The following is a 17,925-nucleotide window of genomic DNA, read 5'->3' as shown; positions in this document are numbered from 1 at the left end:
TTTGTTTAAAGTCATGTCACCCAGACTTGTATTACTCAGCCGCTGGCTCTCCAGGATTTAACGATGCATTTGTTCTGTCATGGCAGGTGAAGAAAAAAATGCTTTGTCGCATGGATAGTGTGAGCTTGCATAGGATTCTCATAAAATACTGAAATAACTCAAATTGGTGGGTCCAGGAAATATATAATCTTATTTTAATGTTTCCAGTAAGTTCAAATTTGCAAAGATGACACACTTTAAACATATACTTTGAACATTGGAGCTGTTGCTCACCGCACTCGATTCGCTACGGTTGGGAAAGTGACATTAACTGCCAAAATCCTTGCTAAGTGGGCCCGTGTCCTGGCCTACAACTGGTTGTTGGAGTGTGACTTTTCAAAAGTAACCTGCCTCTCATTTGCTAATTACTTGAGTTTTTTTTTAATATCATGATGTAATACATTTTCTTTAAGTTACGTAAACGGATTAAATCGTGTTCATGACCATTTGTTTTTCATGAACATATCAGCACAAACACAAACATCAAACCTCTGTCCTCAACACTACGTTTAAGAAGACTACCTTTTCAGACAATGGGCATTCAAATTATTGTATTGTTTTTAATTTTTTCAAACGTGAAAAGATGGTACACTTTAGCAGATGATTCGTTGGCTGCTCAACCCACTTGAATGTGATCAGAAGTGGCATTACCTTGTCTTATTTAATTTAATTATTTTATTCTTATTCTACGTGACTTTACCGAAAGAACCAAAGAAGATGGCATTACCTTGTACAGCTACCAACACAGCGCCTTACATTTGGATGAAAACACGTTATGTTGCCTTTAACATCAGTAGAAACAGCCCAAAATACTGCGATTGTAGCCTTTTGTTATCCTCATATTAACCCAAAACTGCGAGCCAAGATCATTTACTTACTCCCAATTGTTCATGGCATTATTTTCAAACGTATAAAAATGAAAGAATCACGAAAAAAAAGTAATCATCCGGGATGTTATATACAACTAAATGTGATTGCACATGCAGTAGTAAAACATGACAATTGATACCTGACTTACAAAAACACATTACTTCGTTAACATATTACTCTCTAACGCTATTTAAACGCCACCCTCCTGAATTAGACCTCAAGCCACAAAGAGGCATTGTTGGTGGTCCCCTTGACAGTGAATACAGCACATGCATCTTGAAGCAGACCAGTGATTCGTTAAAGTTACGGTAAATTGTGCTTTGCATTCACAGACGAACGAAGACCCCTCCCCCCCCCCCCCGATAAAAAATATACCTCTTGCAATGGTCTCGCGTCATCACATTCAATAAGGGGGGTTATAAAATGTACAGAATCGCGTGCGAAGCACAAAAGCATTCCGAAAGCGTTGCAGTCTATTTAAATTACACAACACAAAAAAACACCACGGACTTTCAATCCAACTGGCATGACACCCGTGGTTTCTAAAGTACACGCAATGTGAACTCACTAAATCTCTAACAACACGAAACCAGCGCCGATCATGAACCTTGCCTTGAGTAAGACATTTGTGGTGGGTGGTGGGGGAGGGGAGGCTTTCGCTTCAAAATTGGAAAGTTGTGGAGGTCAAATCCTGGTCAGATATCTGTTCAACCTACCGTCATCTCTCCAGGGGTCATTCAAATGTCGCAAAGCTTCGTGGCAAGAGCAAGCAACGTGTCCGAGTGAGAAACTGGAGAGAAACTTGCCTGCTGAATGTTGCTTTGTCACGACCGCTTCAGGGCAACCAATGATGGCAGGGAAAGCAGTGCCCTGCGCTAATTTGAGTGATCATACTTTAACGGAGGCCTTGAAAGCACCGACACATTTGGAGACGGTTTAAATGTAAAGTATGATGTCGATTAGTAAAGCGTTACATCGTGCAATGCAACCAGTGCAATTTGCTGCATTAGGACAATTTAAAACTGCAAATAGTGAATTCGTGCAAATCGTGCACTTTTTAAGGATAAACATTTGTCAATTTCCTCCTTGTTATCAAAAAAAAATCTGCGAATATAAAACTGTGTATAAATCACCACCACCAAAGCGTTCACGTATTTTCCACTGCCATAAAAATTGTTCTGAGCGAGTGGGCTACCTGCAGTCCAACCTCAAGACGCTGAGGTTACACCCCAGCCCGACGTCTCTCTGTGGTGTTTGCAAGCGAGTACCACTTCGTCTTGTTGCACTTCAACAGAGGGCATGTGATTGAAGAAAGTGACCCACGCTCATGGGAATCTGCAAATTACATCAAAGGGCTTCGAGGATGCCGACAGCGACACTGAACGTCAGGGGTTGTCTCACGTGAGCGGGGAGGGGGGGGTCACAGCGACACTGAACGTCGGGGGTTTAGGGATGGCGGTGAAGCGAGGTGTTTTTTTGGGAAGTGCTTGAAACCACGCACTATATGTGAATGAAGCCCCCTTTCAGCCTTTTTCACAATAAAAGGGGGGGTCTTGCTATCCTTTGGGGGGGGGGGGGGGGTCAGTCACTGCACGTCAGCGCCTCGAGTCGATCTCACAGGACAACATAAAACAACCTGGAGGGTTGCTCGGGGTATTTACCACGCGCCGATTCCAGTTTGCCGCATCGCGCATTCCGCTTTTTCAACCGGATGTTTCCCACCGTTTACTGAAAGTGTTTTCTCCCTCTCTCTCTTATCACCAAGGTTGGCAGAATCTTAACAAACACCGACAGCTTTTTCAGGACAGCAGTTTATACATTTCCATCACGTTAATAGAAAGAAACCCGAGGCCAAAGCGTCAGTTTTTGGCTGTGCTCACCTCACAATCAACAAAAGGTGAGCACGTGCACCCCGAAAAATCAGTGCTGTTATTTCACACCCTGGAGATGTTTCCATGGAATACATCAACTTTCCTCGCAGCGGCTCTTGGCGAGCCGATGAACAGAGACGTCCATTGCCATCACGGCGCTTTCAGATGCACTTCTGTGGCCGTCTGGAACGCTCTTCCTTCCGATATTAGGAAGTCACTGGAGCTATGCAATTGTAAATCATACATATTCAAAACTCATTTCTTTCTAAGTGTTTTTGCAGTTCGTTGTGCTTCTCCCACACCTCCGATTAGCACGGTTGGCTGTGTACGGTGCGAAAGAAGTTCAACACACACACATAAACAACAACAACCGCCATTCGCCACTAAGTGGCGGTGACGTCACCACGACGCTTGTGCCAGGCCATGTGCACCTTGAGGCCACGTGAAGTGTCGAACGACCGCTGGCAGGAGGTCACGGGGCAGACCCAGGTGCCACGGGTCGACTGAGATGACTGAGATGACTGGCTGATGCACCACCTGTGCCCCCTACTGTACCAACCTGCTGTGCTTTAGCCACCCAGCGCTCCACTCGTTGTTGTGAGCGTCGCTCCTCCGCCCTCCGTTGTTGTTGGAGGGCGACTGCCTCCAACTGCCCAGTAGCATCCTTCACGAGCCTCCTCCACAGAGGCCGATCTTGACACCGCTGGTACCAGTCATCGGCAAGTCCACTCAGCTCCACGTCCCCCTGTACCACATCAATCCATCTCTTCTCTAGCCCGTGCCGCGCCCATTTAGCCCCCTCGATCCGGACGAAAAAAAGCTGTTTCGGCATGCGGTGGCTGGGCATGCGGGCTACATGACCCAGCCAATGCAGCCTTGCCTGCCGGAGGAGCTCACCGATGGGACCTTGCCCAGATCTTTCAAGGATTTGTGAATTCCTCACACAATCCAGCCTGGTTAAACCCAGGATGGATCGTAGGCAGGCTAGCCTAAATGTTTCTAACCGGCGAAGATGTTCCATTAGGGGGGTCCACGTTTCGCAAGCATAGGGAAGGAAGGGAATGACCGTGGCCGAGAAGACCTGCAGCTTAGTGCGGAGCGACAGACCAGGTAGCTTCCACACAGCGTTACACAACCGATGAAATGATATTGCCGCTCGACTGATTCGGAGTGAGACCTCTGCTGTTAAACTGGAGCCGGTCATAAGCACACTGCCCAGGTATGGGAAACTCTCCACTCTCTCCATAACTCCCCCATCACCGATTGGGAGTTGTAGGGGTGGAGTGTCTGATGGTACAAAATACCCAGGCAGGTGCTTAGTTTTGGTGGGGCTGATGGTAAGGCCCCATCTCTTAGTGGCACGCTCCAGTCTCAGCAGCAGCGTCTCCAACTCCTCCTCTGAATGAGCAGCTATTACCAAATCATCGGCATACATAACGTGGTTGAGCAATAGGGAGCCATCCCTTGACCGCACCCGGGCATCGAACTGCCTCCCATTATATCTGTACCAAATGGAGATTCCCCCGGTACAGCTATTGAAGGTTTCCCGAACTACGTGGTCAAAATAGATGTTAAATATTGTGGGAGCCAGAGGACATCCGTGTCGCACCCCAAGGTGTACAGGGAATGGCTCTGACTCCAGGTCACGCAGTTTTACCCAGGCCCGCTCACCATCATGAAGGTCCTTAATGATCATGAGCAGAGGGTCAGGGACTCCAAAAGCACGAAGAACAACCCAGAGCCCAGGCCTACTGATGGTATCATAGGCCTTTACCAGGTCAATAATGCAGAGATGTAGGTCTTGCTGAATTTCCCTACACCTCTGCTGTAGCAGACGGACAGAAAATGTGGCATCTGTGCAGGACCGCCCTTTCCTGAAACCGCATTGGGGCTCTGCAAGCCTCTCCTCAGCGTGCCTGGCAAGGCGATGTTGAATAATCCTTGCCAGGACCTTTCCGGGCACACTGAGGAGTGAGATGCCCCTGTAGTTGTTACAGTCTGTGCGGTCCCCCTTCTTAAAGAGGGGGACCACCAGGGCATCCTTCCAATCCTGCAGAACCTGTCCAGTGGTCCAGACTGTTGTTATGATGTCATATAGGGCAGTCTGTGCACAAACGCCACCCTCCCTCAGCATTTCGCTTGGGAGATCATCTCTGCCCGCTGCCTTTCCTGGTCTCAGACTCCGGATCGCCTTCAGTTCTTCCTCAACAGATGGCACCTCTGCCAGCCACTCACAGGGGGTGACTTCTTCCAATATTTGAGGCACCGCAGCCTCAGCAGGGTCATCCCCACTTTGTGCCACGATGTTTTCCTGGCTGAGGGATTTCTCCTCCCCAGAACCTCACAGAAATGCTCAGCAAATCTGCAAACCTGTTCCTGGGGGTCGGAGATTGGATCACCGTTTTTCCCACTAATGATGGTAATAGGTGTGGCGCTGCAGGTTACTTTTTTGACGGAGTTAAATAGAGATTTGTGATCGCGGGCCACTGAGGCAGACTCCATCTCCTCAGCAACCCGCGACCACCACCCATCCTTGCAGCGCCTCACGGCTCTCCGAACCTCCGAGCGAAGGCTGCGGTAAGCCTCCTCATTCTCTGACGTGGGATTCTGTAGCCGATGACAGTGGGCCTGTCGCTTTTTCTCAACTATCCTGAACACCTCCTCTGTCAGCCAGGGTCTCTGGGGAGGTCTGGACCGCGTACCCAAAGCAGCCAATGCAGCTGCATGAGTCACAGACCTAAACCTGGCCCATTTACCCTCGACATACACACACACACATAAACGTACACATACATACACGTACATACATACACACACATACACAAAACATAGACAAACAAAGATCCCCCTTAGAGCCTTAACAGACTGTAGGGGCAAGTGCTGTTAGCGAGCACCTATGAAGGCCGGAACGGTACGCGAGGGGGTGGGTGGCCAGCACCACGCCCGACCGCCTTTGTCTCCCTAGTGGCAATGTTTACACACCTCACCAGGTACTAATTTGAGGCTGAGTCGACCTAGGGGAGACCGGTTCAGATAATCGTCACTGGTGTTGGCCGTGAGCGAGAATCGAACTCGGGTCGCCGGGTTCATAGCGCAGCGCGCTAACCGCTACACTACCGCTCCCCACATACACACATACATACCTACATACAACTACACACTGGTACACGTGGCAGAGCTCAGAATAGTTCCGTTTAGTGACAGGCGCAGTCACATACGGCAATATTTGTTCGTTTTATTCCAGACAGTTCTGCTTGTGATGAAAGGTGCAAAACTTCAGCTTCGTGCTTTGCCCGTGGTTTAAATATTTTGTTTAATATCGTCGGACCATTAACCGCCAAGTGGTATTTTACAATGCTCAAGAGAGATTCCAGGGCAGTTAAATGTCCAGAGCGAAATGTCCTTATGCACGCGTTGGCTGAAACAACACAATCAATCCTGCTGACGAAAACAACAATTGGATGTTTTCATACGATGACGCCATTTCATTTCAGCACGGGGTTGGAAAATTAGCCGAGGTCATGCAAATGTGATGCTGATTTTGTTCTCTCCCTGTAGCCAAGCCGTGTAGCCAAGCCGTGACTCTGTTCACTTAAGAAGTCCCCCGAAGCACGGTAACACTTTGCACGCCGAGTCAAAAGTGCTCCCCTGGCTCATACGACGGGCGTGGAGCTGGCCGGGGTTCATCGCCGTGACAAACAACGGTGAAGCCATGCGGTTCAAGTTCCAAGTGAGAGATGGCGACGCCCTCCCACGTGGTCGACTCCCACCGCACCGGCCGTGATCCGTGGATCAAACAAATCACTCGAGACGCCGCTACTGGATGGCGGCAAGGAGCGGTTCGTGCGAACGCGGTCGCAAGAGGTCACGCGTTTGGCGCGGCGGTCCTTTCGCTGACTACGCGTGGCAAATGAATGAACATCGTGGGGCCAGCCTTATCTTCGCTCGCCACGAAGTGGTACCTGTTTGTATTGACCCCCTACCCCCCCCCCCCCCCCCCCCCCGCCGAGAGACGATGAATTGATTCGAACCCCGGGATATGAACTCGCGGCGATGCGATTGTGAATCCAGAAGTCTGGCTGGAATGCTAGGCAAATTGAAGCTACGCGTTCACAAAGTAACAGCAATCCCACAGTAGCCACGTTCTCGTACAGGGTGCAGCTGCGAGGAGTTCTACAAGAATCACATGGGTCCAAAGAGGCATTTCACATTCATCCATTCATACAAAGGCCCCACGAACATTTGTGTTTGAAATCCTATACAGAGCTCCAAGTGTTGTAAAGGCCCCTCACTTAGAAACTGATGTCTGTCCACGGGGAGGCAGCATGCGGGTCTCTGAATGAAGAACCTTCTGCTGTATTAAAGGGCAAAGAGAGATGCGCTTTCGTGATGCACTTACAAAGCTTCCCATTGTGTGTGAACATCTACCACTGCAAGACGACATTACGCATGCGGGGCTGGGAGACGGGGAACTCTGGCTCAACAATGAACGCTTAATACCGGAACCGTAGGCGAAACATCTAAAACGTCTCCATAGTAAACCAGGACGTACACCTCTTATGAATAGAAATACTTTTACAACAACGACGACGACGACGAAAGTCAAAGTAACCCCGGTACTCAAGCGAGCATTGGAGGGCAGTGGTGAAAATTCCACATTTCTATGGCAGCAAACAAAAACAAATCTCTCCATCGTACAATCACAAAAGTTTACCTTCCCACAAAGCAGGACTTTGTTTTAGTGGGCACAGGTGATAATTGTACGGGGTGAATATATGTACACGCATAACTGGCTTTCACCCCGCACTCGTTACGGCATTACCCTGATGTGCCTTTTGTGCAAGAGACGTCAGTATTTTGACAATGGAACGAACATGTTACGGCCATTCACTGCGATTTTCCACGATTTTTTTTCTTCTCGAACAAAGTGTGGTTTTCATCCGCGGTCGCAAACGGTTTGTAAAATCAAACACAAGAGTGCATACGAAAATGTAACAAACTTTCAAATAAGACCCCACTCAAATTACCAGAACACTCAGTTGTACATTGAGAATGTTTTTTTATATATACATATTTGGGCCACACTGAATGAGAAATGTCTGCTCTTTATCAGACTTAGAATCTTTATTTATCCTGGGGGAGGAATCCGATGAGCTATTAAGCTCTTTTTCACAGATGCCCAGGAGGGGTGGATCAACACGTTACACCAACACGTGTAATTTGAACCCCAGTGCATTAAGTGGCAGTGGGAGACTCTCTTAACAGGCCATTAGATTGATGCACATGCCCAACATGTATCGTGTTGCAGTGTTGCGAACATTAACATCGCTGTGCATATTCTGTTAGTACGCCGGTTTTGGATGTTTTAATACCCGTCTTGGTGTGTGCTTACTAAGTATCGCACTCTGCTGTTGACAAAAGATTTGCTCTTTGTATTTGAATCCCTGAATATGTTTAAGGACATAAATGCTAAATTGAAAGTCAATTGGTACCGGTCTTCATGCTCAAAGGATTATTGAGGTGGTGGACCATCTCTGTTGAGGATCTTCAGCCGGCTGTGGAAATTCCACATTCCTATGGTGGTGATTAGTCTATCTGCAAAACCACTGGAATTTTCCCACAGAGTGAAACGTCATTTTATAAACCCCAAAGGGATGATAGGTTGAATCAACCCCCCCTTCTGAGTGAGAGTCAAATGCTTTACCAATTGTGCCACCGAATGAGAATTATACTTTGTGTTTGTTGATCATAAATTATGAATGTCAGTGTTCTGTGTAAACATTGGTATTTTATCATGAAACATAGTGATGCAATCTGTACGTCGAATCTGAGGATTGGTATTGACGGGTGGTCTGCTGTGCTTTGTTATGCCTTGAAGAATCTCCAGACTAGACAGTGTTGTTGACCAAACCGTAATTCATAATTGTCAAAATTGTCAAAATTATTGGAAAAGCGACAGCCAAGGCGGATCGGTGGCACAGTGGAGAGTACACCGCGCTTATAACCCAGTCAGCGGAGTTTCGATCCCAGCCACAGCCAACATTGGCGAGTCGAGAGAGATTTCTTCAACTGCTCCTTTACAGCCTTATTGGCAAGCCCGCACTGACCAGCGTGGTGAAGTATGGTGAAGGAACCCCCCCTCCCCCCCATGATTAAAATTGCATGGGGAAGCCTTCTTCCAGCAGTGGATAGACAGGGGCCCCCATATATTATCGTTATTATCATCATAATCATCATCATAAATACACAGAGCAGTGCACTATTAGGCTTGAGCAAAGAGTTTTAGAATTAACATTCCGAATGGGATGCATAAAGCAGGTGTTCGTATCATCCGAGCAAAAACCGTCCGTTAAAACATTCATATGGCAACTTGAATCCCATGCAGTGTTATGTAATTCGATGGATATCGACACGCGTGCGTTGCAAAGACGCCCAAACCCCAAGAGACCTTCAACGCAAGGTCTGCCACGACATTGCACAACGCTGCAACAGCACAGACTCAGAAACAGCCAGGCGGCGTTTCATTAAAACCAGAAGAGTGCCTCGGGCCACTGAAACTCCGTGTGTCACGGACCACGTGCTAAGTGTCTACAAACGCAGAGGCAGCGGTGTACACGTCTCAAGCGTGCGTGTGTGTGTGTTCGACCTGATGAGAAAGACGATAATTCATTGATTTCTTGATGATAATAATAATAATAAAGAACCGGACGGTGCGTGCGTAGTTGCGGCAGAGTTGGCCCCTTGAGTCCGAATCTATCGTCGCACGCAATCGTACCCCGGCGGTCGAAAACCTTGCATACGCACGGCAGCACACGAAGAATCCACGACGTCGACCCACGAGCACGACGAACAAAAAAAACAACCGCGGCTTTACATGAGCAAACGGCGGCTGAAACAGGAACGCTAGAAGCTAGTGCAGCAGAGGGCTCCGTGGTTTTTTTTTCGTGTAAATAAATAAACTCGTACATTTTTACACGCTGACTTTCGCGAGCAAATATTTGCGACTCACAACCGGTCCCCTTCTCGGGTTAGATCGCCGTACGCGTGCGTCGATGTTCAACGAGCCGACTTCCACCATCCCCGACGGAGGCAAATCGAAGCGAGTTGAGTAACGGGTGGGTGAGGATGCGTGCCACATTTTGCTTGGCTCTTCAACGTCGCCTATTTGCGCTCACAGGATCAAATTGGCACAATTTTGCCCCGAGTGACAACTTGCTCTGCGTGGGCTATGTCAGGTGGTGGGAGGCTCAAAGGCTCAAATTGTACGCGCGCGTGCGTGCATGTTGAACGTCTTTCGCGCACCGTACGTAGCCAATCGGTGCTAATCGGAGGTGCGGGGGAAGGACAACAGACTAATCACAGGTAACAAAATCACCTCGTGCTTGCACGATCTAGCCACAAAAATTGTTCATGTCAATCTACAACGAGGCTCACTGCCTCGATATCACACAGGACACATGAATATACCCCAATGTTAACTGCAGCCATTAAGTACAATTGTCCGATGTCAACTTCCTTGCATCTATACAATGTGCCTTGTGATGCGACCCATTGGCACGTAGGAAAATCCAAACGAAAAGCGACAACTTTCACGCGGTGCACAACGTGTGACTAGGAGGATGACGATGTCCGTAAGACGGTTAATATGTAATGCTGATATCCACGTGTTCGTCCATCAAACATCTGCGTGATGCGAACACGTATCGAACGGCCCTCACACAAACTCGCTATCGTTTCACTAAATACGCACACTCGGAGAGGCCTTGCTATTCACTGGGAGACACACACACAGACAGTAGAACGTCCATACATACAACGGCTAAAAATATATTAAAGTTTTTGACTCTTCTATGTACATGTTTAAAATTCATTCAGGTCTGTCCGTCACAGTTCATTTGACCGTAGTTGAGCGGCGTGCTAGGAAAAAAAAACACAGCAAAGCGCGTATCACCGTCAACCGCGCGACTTATTTGCACAGGACAGCGGCGACAGAGGCGGCCGAGAGCGGCGTAACCACCCAACACGCCTGGCTTAACGCAGCACACAAACTCCGGACGCTCATCGCGTCCACGTTTCATTGTTGTAAACTAAAAATCTACAAATCGCTACGGAGATCACGGACGCGATGGGGATCTCCTGCGAGGCCGGCATCGCCATGCAAGCCGAGGCTTTGCATTGCAACGAAGCGGTTCAATATATATATTTTTAACCCAGTTTGACCCCTGTATTACTCGACACCTTCCAAGATCAGGGCAACCGCGACGTTTTACGCGTTTGTGTGTTTGTACGTCGAACTCCTTTCGCGAACCGCACGTGGCCAACCGTGCTCAACGGAGGTGCAGGGGAAGGGCAACAGACTAAACACAGAAAACAAAAATGCCCTCGTACTTTCACACTGATGTGTTTTCAAATGACGACGATAGTCCGACAATGATGTAGTGTGGATCTGACGAAGACTTGGACCAATTTGGGCGGTCTTCGGTCGGACGAGTCCCGAGCAGCAACGCAACTTAGTTTGTTCACTAGAGTTCGGTTCGTATTGGATCACCGTGGCCAACCCGCCACGGACAGAGGGCCAGAGCCAACTGCGTTAACCGTTTTGTTTCCGTGCCGTGCTCAGCTCAGAGTGAGCACGAGGCGAGCGCACCCCGAGCTCCAGGAAAATTCAAGAGCTTCCGTAAGATTGTTATTTCACTGCCTGGAGATGGTTCCATCGAACGCACAACAACCCACACACCGCTACGCGTGGTTAGTGCCCTGCACAGTTCCGATTAGCGGACAGATGCACCGTCGCATGCGGCAAAGTTTTTGCCCGAAACACTCCACGCAGTTCCGCTTGCGATGGTAAAGGCGCGGAACTTAAAACCTCGCGCTTGCGCGTGGGTTTTTTTTAATTCACATTTTTTGTGGAATCCAAAGATACAGAAAAGGAGCCATTGGGGCAGCACTCAGTTATACTGGGGGCCGGGGGGGGGGGGGGGTGCTGTGGGGACCTCAACCAAGCGGTGAAGAAACTTTGTAGAGTGCAACCGTTGATGTCAACTCTCCTCCGCACGGTGCCACTGAATTTGAACGACCATGCCCCCCCCCCCCCCAAATAAACGCTCGGCTCGGTCGATCCACTACCCCGGCCCTCCTCCCAGCGAGTCTCCAATTATTTTGCAAACAAAGTGCCGCCTAGCGAACTCGGGGCCGAATGATTCCTGACGTGGCATCGGGCGGCCGTGGCTCAGCCAAGGTCACGCTGACCCACGGCTACTCAGCTCGTCAATCACACTCCGTGGCGGAATCTGTTTTTAGCTACCGGCGCTAATTATAATTATTGTTTGAGGACTCCCGGCCCTCGCACGAATGGCTGCGTGCGCAAGTCCAATTGTTTCTACGCTATTTCATTTCAGCAAGTGCTTTGTATAGATGATTTTAATTGGCTGTTTTTGTGTTGTTTGTTAATATTATATTTAAAAAAAAAACATATTGCACCAGTGATTACCGGTACATTTTCCCGGGAGGCACAACTGCAGATTATCCGCTTTCCGGGGGGGGGGTTGTTTTCTTCTCTAACGTGCACACATTTGCTGGAGGTTGTCCTTACAATTAAAAGAGTCAATCGGGGCAAAACAATAAAAAAATAAAAAAAAAATACGTCAACATAATCGACGGCACAGCTGTTAATTGGCCGATAACGCCTTCGTATGCAGGGGACCGCAGAGCTTGGGAGTTTGTTGGCGCCGTCACGTCACCCGCGCGTGGCTGCCGCCCCTCCCGCTCGTCCGTGGCTCCCCCACGGCGCCTCCTTCGAATCGTTCTCGCTGTTTGCGAGCGACAAGAGCGAGCGCCGTGCGGCTGCGGCGCATTGCAAGCTGACGTCAACATCATTATTATGATGATCACTGCGATCACGTGGGCAGCATCGTCCTGCTAGGAGAAACGCCGCCGCGCTCCGATCGACGAAGCCTGGCTGCCAGACAACGAGGTTCCGTTCGTTGTGGTTAAAATCCACGTGCACACGGAGGGACCCACCACGATTGCGACGATGACAGCCCGAAGCCGCCGCATTTTCATCGCAGTCGCCCTCACTTTGGAAGGTGGCTTAGTTTCAGTGAACATCATGTACAAGTGCGTTTACAAAAGAACACGTTATACCTCGGTATGTACACAGATCTCACGTTCTCGAAAGCTACTTCTAGATACGATACGCTCTATAGTACACTTACTATGCTAAACATCGTACATGCCTTCTGAAATTAGCTGCTTAAAATATATATGTATAAAAAAGAAGTATAATCAGGCTATTGTGTTGGCATTTTGTTATTACGACGTAAAAAAAAGTGAATTTTAAACGTACAGTTTTACGTTTAGAGTCACTTTGAAACGTAATCAGTCTCCGATTACCGATTTACCAAGGTTTTTAGAAGTAACGTAACCCTGTATTTGGTATTTCCACAGGAGCGTCATACAATTACTTGACTAGTCTCGAATTCCTTCTTCATTTAACGTACAGATGGGGTGGAGTGGTGGCGCAGCGGTTAGCGCGCTGAACTACAAACCCAGCGACCTAATATTCCATTCGTGGTCATGGCCAACATCACTCCCTTCATCGACCCACGCTCACCAGTGTGGTGAAGTATGGTCAAATATCCACAATGACCCTCACAAGTTGGCAAGGCCACCATCCAGCAGTGTGTTGACAAAGGGCTGTACTGTCATTAAGATACACATCAATGTCAATGATCTTAACCTCGTGATCTTTAGCGCCATGCTTTGATTGTAGGATCTTTAAAGAATATCTACGTCCATGGGCTGCTACTGCTGCTGCTTGATTATCTTCAAGCCCGAGCCAGTGACACGGCTGAGTAATCGTAAAAAGTAACCAGCCGGTGATTGCCAAGCAAAGGGTGCCTTGACTTGATCACACACTGAAAAAGGAGTTTAATACAGGATTACCGATAGATACGCCACTTTCTTAATCCGATTGCAGGAACGGATACTTATAAAACGTCGCTGGCAACAGTCCTTTGATATATGACCAGTTGCCTTGTGTTAGAGGAACACCGATTTGTACTGTCACGGGGTATAGCGTTATAAACATTGCTGGTCTTGATAAATATATATACATATATATTTCCACACCTTATTTAACGTTTCCAAATGAGCCAAAACTTAAACTCCTCTATTATGTTCTAAGTACAGTCATTAATAAAAACGAGAATAATACATACTTAAACATGCTCTCTTGTAATAAGGTTAAATATAAGGTGGTCCGTTCGGTAAATCTACAACCGTGCATGTCAGTGCATTTACGTGGACAGGAAATCTGTTAACATGGACGCTACGGTACACAATATAATTCCTTTATATTCTGTGCGAGTTTTGAGCGGAGATTAATTTCCTTGGCAACACAAGCAATTCCAGACGGGACTAGGAACACGCGCAATGTATTTTTTAGGACGTTACACTTTAACCAAAAACAACAATTACAAGCGCCCCCGTTTTAATATTGACGGATGCAATGATTCATCCCCAACCAAAAATGTAAAGCGTATCGGGTTCGGGATCATTTTAACACGTAGGCTTTCGCGACCAACATCATTCATAATGCAGGATTTTTAGGTTAGCTCGCGTAAATATATAAACGTGTCTACGCCTCCTCTGTATAAGGAACGAAACAGGTGGATTTCTCCACAAATCTGGCTGTCGCCTGATGAAGCTAGTTGTAATTACTGGCGAAACGTCGTACTCAGATTGAAAATGTTGTGGCTTGGCTCTCCAACACGCCGGTGTTGTACTGACACGTTCTGTTTACGTGACAAACCTTGCTAATTGGCTGTGTCGGGCGGTGGCGGGTTTAACGGCACATTTATATATTTACGTGATCTAACCCAAAACACCTTGATTACGGATTCGGGATCATGTTTTCGGTCCCAAAAAAGATCTGTTGTGTTTTTAGCTTTTTGGCCGTCGACTCTACGGTGGGTACGATGTGCTTCGAGCCAAGCTGTGCTACGCGGGAGACTTCGGGGCAAGATTCACCCGGTTATGTACGCCGTCATTTCCTCCGGCTTTCGGCAGCGCGAGGGCCCCTTTTTCACAACGCAGGGTTCTTTTTGTTTCGTTTTAGATCCCGTAAGTATAAACGTGTCGTTAAACCCACCACCGCCCAACGCAGCCAACTAGCAAGGCTTGTCACGTAAACAAAACGTGCCAATTAGTGGCTGCTTCAGCACACATTTTCGCTGGAGACTACAGCAAACAGCTTCGTCGTGCGATGAACCAGAATTGCGCACGGCCCTGGGAACAAAAATCCACGCGACGGGGTGGCGGATCCCGCCGCCTCGTCGCGCAATCGCGGAACGTTCCGACGGGAGAGGAGATGGAGGCTTCGGCTGGAGCCGACGGGGAGCGGAAAGTTCACGACGTGACGCAGGGAGCCGTGGCGTGAGCGGCGCTGCGAGAGCGTGACACGCAGCAGGGTACCCGCCCCCCCCCCCCCCCCCCCCGTGTCAATAATAAAGAAGAAGAAGAAGAGGATTACATTTTTACTTAAAATGTTCGTGACTTCGGGAATTCATATTCTTGGTTGTTTCGGTAAAGTCACGTCGATAGAAAATGTAAAAAATGAAATTTTAATAAAAAAAATATTTTAAAATAATAAATTGAAAAAAAAAAAACAATTCTACGTGACTTTACCGAGAGAACCAAGAATAAAAAGATGATTCTGCAACTTGTTTCCCCCACTCCCCTGGGCAATGTTTTGCCCTCGACTTTTCAGCAAGTGGCGGAATGAGGGCACGCGTGCACGTGAAGGAGACGGGATGATGGAGACACAAAATACCTATGAATGTCGCAGATTATGATGATAACGATGTTGTAGATACATTGTTGATTATTATGCTGCTGCTGATGATGATGATGATGAGCCAGAAGAGGTAGTGTTCCCAGGAAAGCCTCACTGTGCTGATCCTAATGCCGGAATTCCGTAAAAACAAGAAAACACACTCGACATGAATGGGGGTCCTTGATGTCCCATTGGGTTCCTGCCTGGTGAAATAAAGTTGATAAAGTGTCAAACACTTAAAATATACGAACTGAAAAGAATCAATTGTTACGTGCATGATTGACTACATGCGTCACGAGTTTAAGAATCAACGTCAGTGAATTGATTTGATGAATCATTACATCCGTACCAAATATAACCTGAAAATAAATCGTACGATGTAAATAAAACGTACGATGTAAAAATGCAATTTCACATTTTCTGTATGCATATATTTACTTACTCCAAAATATATATTTCTCAAACGTGCGTGGCCTTTTCCTAGAACGCGCGCCACTCTCTCATTAACATTTTAAGTTTTATTTTTCTCCGAGTATTTATTTTCGTATCTCCCACGCGCACCCTGTCCTCCGAGCGGCAAAAAACTTCCCAGACGCGACTTTAAACGCCGGTCGGGCTCGCCGTGAAATCAACCAACGAGACATCTCATCCGGCAATCACTGTGAGCAACCCCCCCCCTCATCTCCCCCACGACCGCCCCCCCCCCCCCCCATCACCAAAATCTCGAAACGACGACAAATCCGAAGAGCGACGACGACTTTCCCTACATCTGGGACCGCAACTCGTTCCCTGCCTCGTCCGCTCCGTCACCATCGCTCGCGTGAACGCAAATGACGATCGAATTATCCGGCACCGCCGCAACCGCCGCCGCTTCAGCCTCATCCTCGGCGGGGGCGGCAGCTCGCGGACCGGCCGCGTACGGCGACGGCCGCCCGCCGGGGCGCGACGCCGCCGACGGGCCCCTCGTCGGCGTCGGCGGGGACGCTCCGTCGGTGGGGCTCGGCGGGCCCCTCGCCTCGGGGCGCCGGGGCGAGGGGCGCCCCGAGCCGGGCCGCGGCGAGCGGCCGTTCGGGTCGGGCGCCCCCCCTCCCCCTCCTTCCCCCCCGCCGCCATCGTCGTCGGCGCTGGCGGCGGCGACCTCCGCGGCGCACGGTGGGCCGCCCATCGCCGCCGCGGGAGACGGAGGCGCCGAGTGCTGCGTCGTCCGCAGGTGCTTCATCATGGCCGTGACGCGCACCGCCTTCTGTTGGGGGTGGCGCGTGCGGGGCGCAGGGGGAGCGGGGGCGGTGGGTGGGTGGGTGGGTGAGCGGTGGGTGGGTGGGTGGGTGGGTGAGCGCGGTGGGTGGGTGGGTGGGTGAGCGGGGTGGGCGGTGGGTGGGTGGGTGAGCGCGGTGGGTGGGTGGGTGAGGGAGGTGGTGGGTGGGTGGTTGAAGGGGTGATGGGTGGGTGGGTGAAGCGGTAGTGAGTGGGTGGGGAAGAGGAGGCCCTCTTTCTACCTACGTAACTTTACCGAAAGAACCAAAGAGTATGGATTCCTGCAGTCACGAAAGCATCAAATCAAGATTGAGGCCCTCTAAGTCTTTTGAGTCGCTTTGTGTCTCGTCGTGCCCCAGGCCCGATGATGAGCGTCGTGCCGTAGGCCGCGCCCGGCTCGTCTGCTGCGGCGTCGCCGCTCGTCACAGAGGCCCCGGCTACTCGCCGCCGCAAACGGAGTTCGTGTCCCGGGCGTGGTCGACGCTTCCGGAGGTTCACTTTGCGGCAGCGAAAGCCTCTAGCGGCAGCCTCTCTCGGGGGGCCTCTAACGGGGGCCTCTAGTGGGGGCCTCTAACGGGGGCCTCTAACGGGGGCCTCATGCGGGGGCCTCATGCGAGGGCCTCTAATGGGGCCTCTAATGGGGGCCTCTAGTGGGGGCCTCTAATGGGGGCCTCTAACGGGGGCCTCATGCGGGGGCCTCTAATCGGGGCCTCTAATGGGGGCCTCATGCGGGGGCTCTAATGGGGGCCTCTAGTGGGGGCCTCATGCGGGGGCCTCTAATGGGGGCCTCTAATGGGGGCCTCTAGTGGGGGCCTCATGCGGGGGCCTCTAATGGGGGCCTCTAGTGGGGGCCTCTAATGGGGGCCTCTAATGGGGGCCTCTAGTGGGGGCCTCTAATGGGGGCCTCTAGTGGGGGCCTCTAGTGTGGGCCTCATGCAGGGGCCTCTAATGGGGGCCTCTAATGGGGGCCTCTAGTGGGGGCCTCTAGTGGGGGCCTCATGCGGGGGCCTCTAATGGGGGCCTCGAGCGGAGACCTTCAACGGATACCTCAGCGGG

The 17,925-nt window shown here is 49.8% G+C and overlaps 1 protein-coding gene across 2 annotated transcripts in view; it reads right to left on the bottom strand.

The window, feature by feature from the left end:
* Positions 1-575: 575 nt before the first annotated feature.
* CAMKV (CaM kinase like vesicle associated) overlaps positions 576-17,925 on the bottom strand; it is a 190,203-nt gene continuing 172,853 nt past the window's right edge. For both annotated transcript variants that reach the window (XM_076074259.1, XM_032971449.2), the window contains one exon: positions 576-16,858. In XM_076074259.1, coding sequence (XP_075930374.1) covers positions 16,379-16,858 — 480 coding nt within the window. In that variant the 3' untranslated portion in view covers positions 576-16,378. The remainder of the gene's footprint in view (positions 16,859-17,925) is intronic.

Source organism: Petromyzon marinus, chromosome 46, assembly GCF_048934315.1.
Source record: "Petromyzon marinus isolate PM22_M1 ecotype Great Lakes invasive population chromosome 46, UKy_Petmar_22M1.pri1.0, whole genome shotgun sequence".
Lineage (NCBI taxonomy): Eukaryota > Metazoa > Chordata > Hyperoartia > Petromyzontiformes > Petromyzontidae > Petromyzon > Petromyzon marinus.
Note: the sequence above shows the minus strand (reverse complement) of the source record. Positions and strands in the feature narration are given on the sequence as shown.